At 42.2% G+C, this 7,594-nt stretch overlaps 1 protein-coding gene across 3 annotated transcripts in view; it reads right to left on the minus strand.

Moving 5' to 3' along the window:
* Positions 1 to 7,594, minus strand: part of LOC108541467 (schlafen family member 12-like) — a 61,873-nt gene that overhangs the window by 36,122 nt on the left and 18,157 nt on the right. For all 3 annotated transcript variants that reach the window (XM_017891018.1, XM_017891020.1, XM_017891019.1), the window contains exon 2: positions 4,848 to 5,536. In XM_017891018.1, coding sequence (XP_017746507.1) covers positions 4,848 to 5,173 — 326 coding nt within the window. In that variant the 5' untranslated portion in view covers positions 5,174 to 5,536. The remainder of the gene's footprint in view (positions 1 to 4,847; positions 5,537 to 7,594) is intronic.

The raw sequence follows: 7,594 nt of genomic DNA on the forward strand, positions 1-7,594 counted from the left end.
TCTGGCAAAAGCCAGAATAGTCAACATCAAATTAAGCAAACAAACAAATAGCAGTGAGGGCACAGATCTTGGTTTTGCCATTCTTCAATAAAAGGAATCAGAGCTTCATGGAGAAATGGCTGATTTTAGGGCTGGGGCAGAGAAAAAAAAAATCACAAGCATTCCTATACACCAACAGTATACAAGCAGAGAGCCAAATCATGAGTGAACTCCCATTCACAATTGCTACAAACAGAATAAAATACCTAGGAACACAACTTACAAGGGACATGAAGGACCTCTTCAAGAACTACAAACCACTCCTTAAGGAAATAAGAGAGGATACAAATAAATGGAAAAACATTCCATGCTCATGGATAGGAAGAATCAATATTGTGAAAATGGCCATACTGCCCAAAGTAATTTATAGATTCAATGCCATTCCCATCAAACTACCAGTGACTTTCTTCGCAGAATTAGAAAAAACTACTGTAAACAAAAAAAGAGCCCACATAGCCAAGACAATCCTAAGCAAAAAGAACAAATCTGGAGGCATCACACTACCTAACTTCAAACTATACTACAAGCCTACAGTGACCAAAACAGCATGGTACTGGTACCAAAACAGATACATCAACCAATGAAACAGAATAGAGACCTAAGAAATAACACCACACATCTACAACCATCTGATCTTCGACAAAACTGACAAAACAAACAATGGGGAAAGGATTCCCTATTTAATAAATTGTGCTGGGAAAACTGGCTAGCCATATGCAGAAAACAGAAACTATACTCCTTCCTTACACCATACACAAAAATTAACTCAAGACGGATTAAAGACTTGAATGTAAAACTCAAAACCATAAAAACACTAGAAGAAAACCTAGGCAATATCATTCAGGACATAGGCATGGGCAAAGACTTTATGACTAAAAACAAAAGCAATTGCACCAAAAGCTAAAATTGACAAATGGGATCTAATCAAACTAAAGAGCTTCTGCACAGCAAAAGAAACTATCATCAGACTGAACAGGCAACCTACAGAATGGGAGAAAATGTTTGCAATCTACCCATCTGACAAAGGGCTAATATCCAGGGTCTACAAGGAACTTAAACAAACTTACAAGAAAAAANCTCACGTCTGTAATCCCAGCACTTTGGGAGGCTGAGGCAGGCGGATCACTTGAGGTCAGGAATTCGAGATCACCCTGGCCAATATGGTGAAACCCCATCTCTATAAAAATACAAAAATTAGCTGGGTGTCATGGTGGGTGCCCTTAATCCCAGCTACTCAGGAGGCTGAGGGAGGAGAATTGCTTGAACCCGGGAGGCAGAGGTTTCAGTAAGCTGAGATCGCACCACTGCCCTCCAGCCTGGGTGACAGAGTAAGACTCTGTCTCAAATAAAAAGACATTTATGCACCCAAAAAACATATGCAAAAAAGCTCATCATCGCTGGTCATTAAAGAAAAGCAAATCAAAACCACTATGAGATACCATCTCATGCCAGTTAGAATGATGATTATTAAAAAGTCAGAAAATAACAGATGCTGGAGAGGATGTGGAGAAATAGGAATGCTTTTACAATGTTGGTTAATTCAACCATTGTGGAAGACAGTGTGGCAATTCCTCAAGGACCTAGAACCAGAAATACCACTTGACCCAGCATTCCCATTACTGGGTATATACCCAAAGGATTATAAATCATTCTACTATAAAGACACATGCACATATATGTTTATTGCAGCACTATTTACAATAGCAAAAACTTGGAACCAACCCAAATGCCCATCAATGATAGACTGGATTAAGAAAATGTGGCACATACACACTATGCAACCGTACAAAAGAATGAGTTCACGTCCTTTGCAAAGACGTGGATGAAGCTGGAAGCCATCATTCTCAGCAAACTAACACAGGAACAGAAAACCAAACACCACATGTTCTCACTCATGAATGGGAGTTGAACAATGAGAACACACGGACACACAAAGGGGAACATCACACACTGGGGCCTGTCAGAGGGTAGGGGGGCAAGGAGAGGGAGAGCATTAGGACAAATACTTAACGCATGCAGGGCTTAAAACCTAGATGACAGGTTGATTGGTGCAGCAAACCACCATGGCATATCTATGTAACAAACCTGCATGTTCTGCACATGTATCCCAGAACTTAAAGCAAAATAAAATAAATAAAAAAAGAAAGAACTTCCAATGGCTCATACTAGAACAATTTGAGCAACTAAATAAACAATGTAGTATTCAAATATAACACAAAATATTAAATAAGTACCTATAAGTTCATTCATACGAGTAAAGGATTGAATGAATGAGTAAATGGTCTCCTATACAGAAGAATTCCAAATAACGTATGTATAATAGCTTCATCCTCTCTCCCCACATGAAGGAAGTGGCACTTCAGTCCCCACCCTTTGAGCGTGAACTGCACTTATGACATTTGAGGGAGGGAAAGTAACTACAGTGGATTAACCTGGCAAACACTTCCTGACTCATGTGGTCAAGGTTAATATCAACATGATAAGACATGTTGATCGCATACACGCTTGATATGATATGATGACAATTACAGTTCACTCCTGTGGTTCTCCTCTTGAAAACCTTGAGTATGAAAAATAAAATCCTAAGCCCCCCAACCACTGAACAGACCCCCTCTTGGCCAAGGGAACCCCAGAAAAACCTTAAAAGCTGAATTTGCAAGCATGATGGGATGGCCGGTCAGCTGCACCTCATTATAACCGCTCTCTTTTGCAGTTTAGACACAACAACTGACCAGCACTCAGTTTAAAATAAACATCATAAGACTGATGAAACAGTCTCTTTGTGGCAATAAGATACCAAGTTATAAATAGGACCAAGTTAAGTCACACATCCCTACAGTTAAAGAATAAACTATGTTCTAATGGCCACAAGCTTTTCTTTTCTTCTATCAGCTAAACAAGCACTGGCCTGGAGATAAGCAATATTAAAACAACTGCAGCTCATCCACTGCCAGACATGAACCAACTGACCGCCTGCTCCACCAGCCATAACTACAACTTTGACTGGACAAGAGACTGATTTTAGTAACTTTCTCCTAATAACAAGACCACCAACCATGGACAGGTTCTGGCTGGTTTCGAGTCTCAGCTCTTGAGTGCCTTCTTGTCCTGAAAAGACTTTTGATGTATAGGGTCTAATTGTAATAGATATAAAAGTCAAAACATATAGGGTCTAATTGTAATACATATAAAAGCTAAGTCTCTACTGGCTGGGCGCGGAGGCTCACGCCTGTAATCCCAACACTTTGGGAGGCCGAGACGGGTGGATCACCTGAGGTCAGGAGTTCAAGACCAGGCTGGCCAACATGGCGAAACCTCGTCTCTACTAAAACACAAAATTAGACAGGTATGGTGACACACACCTGTAGTCCCAGCTACTTGGGAGGTTGAGGCAGGAGAATTTCCTTGAACCCAAGAGGCAGCAGTTGCAGTGAGCTGAGATCACACCACTGCACTCCAGCCTAGGTGACAGAGCAAAACTCCATCTCAAAAAAACAAAAAAGTTGTCTCTACTAAAAGTGAACGTGGGACAATACACACAATAAGCATGTTTACTCTCCATGCATATGCACAACCGCCTCTCAGGAGTATTCATAGCTCCTCCTATAACCTGATGAATATGTATACTTTCCCAAGCCATTCAGCACAAATCCCTGTTCCATCCTGCCTTCTCTCAAAGTGCTGCCTTTCTGCCTAAGCTTCCCCCCAATCAGGATGGCCAGCCTGCAGGTTGTAACACTTTATAATAAATAAAATCTCCTTTCTAAACTTATAAATTGTGTGATTTTAAGTTGACAACCTGTAACTCCAGGCTAACTATGAGAAAACATCAGACAAACCCAAAAGGAACATTCTACAAAATGCCTGAACAGTGCTTCTCAAAGCTATCCAGGTCTTCAAAATAAAGTCTGAAAATTATCATAGATCCAAGGAAGCTAAGGAGACATAACTGCTAAATGTCATATGGTGTCCTGGATGGGATCCTGGAACAGACAAAGCACAGTAGGAGAAAACTGGGAAATCCAGAGAAAATGTGGAGTTTAGTTCACAGCACTGTACTATGGTTGTGACAAGTGAACCACAGTAATGTAGTAATGAAAGAGGGAACTGAGTGAGGGGTACGCAGGAACTTTCTGTACTATCTTTGCAACTTTTCTGTAAGTCTATGAATATTCTAAAATAAAAGTTAACTTAAATTTTAAAAGCATTTTGTTTTATTTTACCATGGCTGGGTGGATTTTCAGATCTTTAATGAAGTAAGTCCCAGCTAGCTAAAGCCAGATTGCAGAGGTAGGCAGGCACCATCCAAACCCAATTGAGCCTGGCACAGTGGCTCATGCCTATAATCTCAGCAATTGGGGAGGCTGAGGCAGGAGGATCACTTCAGCCCAGGAGTTCAGGAATACATGCTGAACTATGATCACTCCAGCCTGGGCTACATAGTGTTTTCACAAAATATTTTAAATTATCCAGGCATGATGGCATGCAACTGGGTCCTAGCTTCTCAGGAGCCTGAGGTGGAAGGAATGCTTGACCTCAGGAGGTTGAGGCTGCAATGAGTCGTGATGGCGCCACTGTACTCCAGCCTGGGTGACAGAGCAAGACTCTGTCTCAAGAAAATGAAAATGACCTGAGTCGGTTTTCTTTAGCTAAAAAAGGTAGAAAAAATTACCCCATGCTGCTCTCCTAAACACAGCTTGTTGTCACAGATAATTTTACCACTTAATTTTCAAGGAACAAGGTTATTTAGCAGAGAAAATTAAACCCAGATTAAATAATACTTAGAGACATAAGGTCCAATTGTTTACCTGATGAAGTTCCTCAGAGACTGACTTTCACAAACGTAGAGAATTCTCTCTGCCTCACAGTGAAACACATTCCTGATCTTCTCCATGATCTTCATGGCCATGATGGTCTTCCCTGAGCCAGGTAAGCCGTGGACAAACAATTCTCTGTTCTTGCGGAGGCTTCTGGAGAATATCTCATACTGCTGGGCTGTGAGCAGATTTAAAACCTCACAGCCGAGCTGGTCACTCAAGAGAGACCTGAAGCCAAGCAAGACAATCACGAGGGACTGCAGCAGGGCTTCCATGTGCTGGGTGCCTGCAAGGCTATAGGACGCGGGGTAATCCATCACAGACACTGCAGCCTTCAAGGCCTCTGTGCTGCTCTCAGGACTCAGGCAGAGGATTTTGGCCCTGACACACACCTTCCTGGTGTAGTCCCCACGTTCACCAGGTTCTGCTTCAAAGTAAGAGCAGTGCAAGTGCAGTAGTCCTGGCCCTGCCAGGGCTGTTCTGTGCTATCAACAGAGCATCACAGATGACTCCTGGCTTCTCCTGCAAATTCAGGTCCACAGCCCAGCTTCTAGAGAGGATCACAATTTCCCAGGAGAAAGGTTGTGTTTGTTTATTTATTAACTCCTCTAATCCTTCATGCCGTGAGGACAGCTCCTTCCAGAGGGATTCCAGAGTACATCGCAAATGTCCTGGTGGCACTAGATGTGAAAAGAATGATAAATTAGGGGAAGGAGAAGAATCATACAGATTATGACAATTAGTTGTAATTAATTGATTAATATATTTGATTATTAATTGCAGATATTTCAAATATTCTTCTATAAACATTATGTTACAATTGTAAAGGAAAAGAAGCTTTGAAATATCTGGTAAACCTCATCTGAACCCATGTGTTTATTATGACTTTGACCTTGGGAAACTCCCTAACCTCTCTGAGACTTTGCTCTCTCATTTGTAAAACGAAACTAAGAATAACACATTTCCTATGGAGAGGAATAAATGAAGTAACATAAAGCATCTGGCTCATTGCAGCTGCTTGAAAAGATGAGTCCTGTTCCCCATCCTACTCTCAAAGTGTATGAATCTCCAAATGTCCCTGAACAGTCCCCACTGATGGGGTAGCAGGAGCCTTCCCAGGAAGAAGGTACTCATTAGCACGATATTTGCAGAGAAGAGGGAGTCATGTAAAAGCTTTTATTGGCAGTTAATTATCTGCAGTCCTCGACTGGGAGACCCTTGAAGTTATCTTTCCTTAAACATTCTTGCATCATATACAGATCAGTCTGAGGCTCCCCCCATTACAAAAGGTCTTCTCTTTGTCACAGTCAAACAAGGAACAATTACATGACATGAGAATATACTTGTGCTACAGAGTTATAAACTTATTTTAGGCTTGGTACCGTGACTCACTCTTGTAATCCTAGCACTTTGAGAGGCCAAGATGGGTGATCACTTGAGCCCAGGAGTTCAAGACCAGCCTGGGCATCATGGTGAAACCCTGTCTCTAGAAAAAATACAAAATGAGCTAGACGTAATGGTGCATGCCTATAGTCCCAGCTCCTCGGGAGGCTGAGGTGGGAGGATTGCTTGAGCCCAGGAAGCAGAGGTTGCAGTGAGCTGAGATTATGCCACTGTACTCCAGCCTAGGAGATAGAGCCAGACTTTGTTTTGGAGAAAAAAAAAAATTATTTCAATGATCATGGAGTCCAGAGGGAGAAAACAAGAATGTTTTATCCTGTTGTGGCAGTGTTAGAATACAAACCAGAATCAAGATTTGTAAGTGGTAATTTCAAATGAAATTACTCAAATTTTATTGGTAATTGTTTATTGTTCATTGTTGCTGGTGCTTTCTCATTCATACCAGGCATTCACACAACTTGATTATGCCTGCAACCTGGATGACAGTGAGTAGGAGATGGTATCTATTATGAGACACATTCCAGATTTTAGAGATGTTAAGAAGTTGGGGAGATAAATAAAACTCCCATCTCCCTGGGACAGAGCACCTGGGGAAGAGGCGGCTGTGGGTGCAGTGTCAGAAGACTTAAGTGTACCTGCCTGACAGCTCTGAAGAGAGCAGCGGATCTCCTAGCACAGCGTTCAAGCTTGCTAAGGGTCAGATGGCCTCCTCAAGTGGGTCCCTGGCCCCTGTGTATCCTGACTGGGAGACACCTCCCAGTAGGGGCCAACAAAACCTCATACAGGAAAGCTCTGGCTGGCATCTGGCATGTGCCCCTCTAGGATGAAGTTTCCAAAGGAAAGAACAGGCAGCCCCACTGGTGACACCCACGCCAACAGGGTCTGGAGTGGACCTTCAGCAAAATCCAGCAGACCTGCAGCAGAGAGGCATGACTGTTAGAAGGAAAACTAACAAACAGAAAGGAACAGCACATCCACTCAGAGACCCCATCCGAAAGTCACCAACATCAAAGACAAAAGGTAGACAAATCCACGAAGATGGGGAGAAACCAGCACAAAAGGCTGAAAATTCCAAAACCAAAATGCCTCTTCTCCTCCAAAGGATCACAACTCCTCACCAGCAAGGGAAGAAAACTGGACAGAGAATGAGTTTGACAAATTGACAGACATAGGCTTCAGAAGGTGGGTAATAACAAACTCCTCCGAGTTAAAGGAGCATGTTCTAACCCAACGCAAGGAAGCTAAGAACCTTGAAAAAAAGGTAAGACAAATTGCTAATTAGAACAGCCAGTTTAGAGAAGAACATAAATGACCTGACGGAGCTGAAAACACAGCAC

Source organism: Rhinopithecus bieti, unplaced genomic scaffold (assembly GCF_001698545.2).
Source record: "Rhinopithecus bieti isolate Rb0 unplaced genomic scaffold, ASM169854v2 scaffold_20840, whole genome shotgun sequence".
In the NCBI taxonomy this organism is placed as follows: Eukaryota; Metazoa; Chordata; class Mammalia; order Primates; family Cercopithecidae; genus Rhinopithecus; species Rhinopithecus bieti.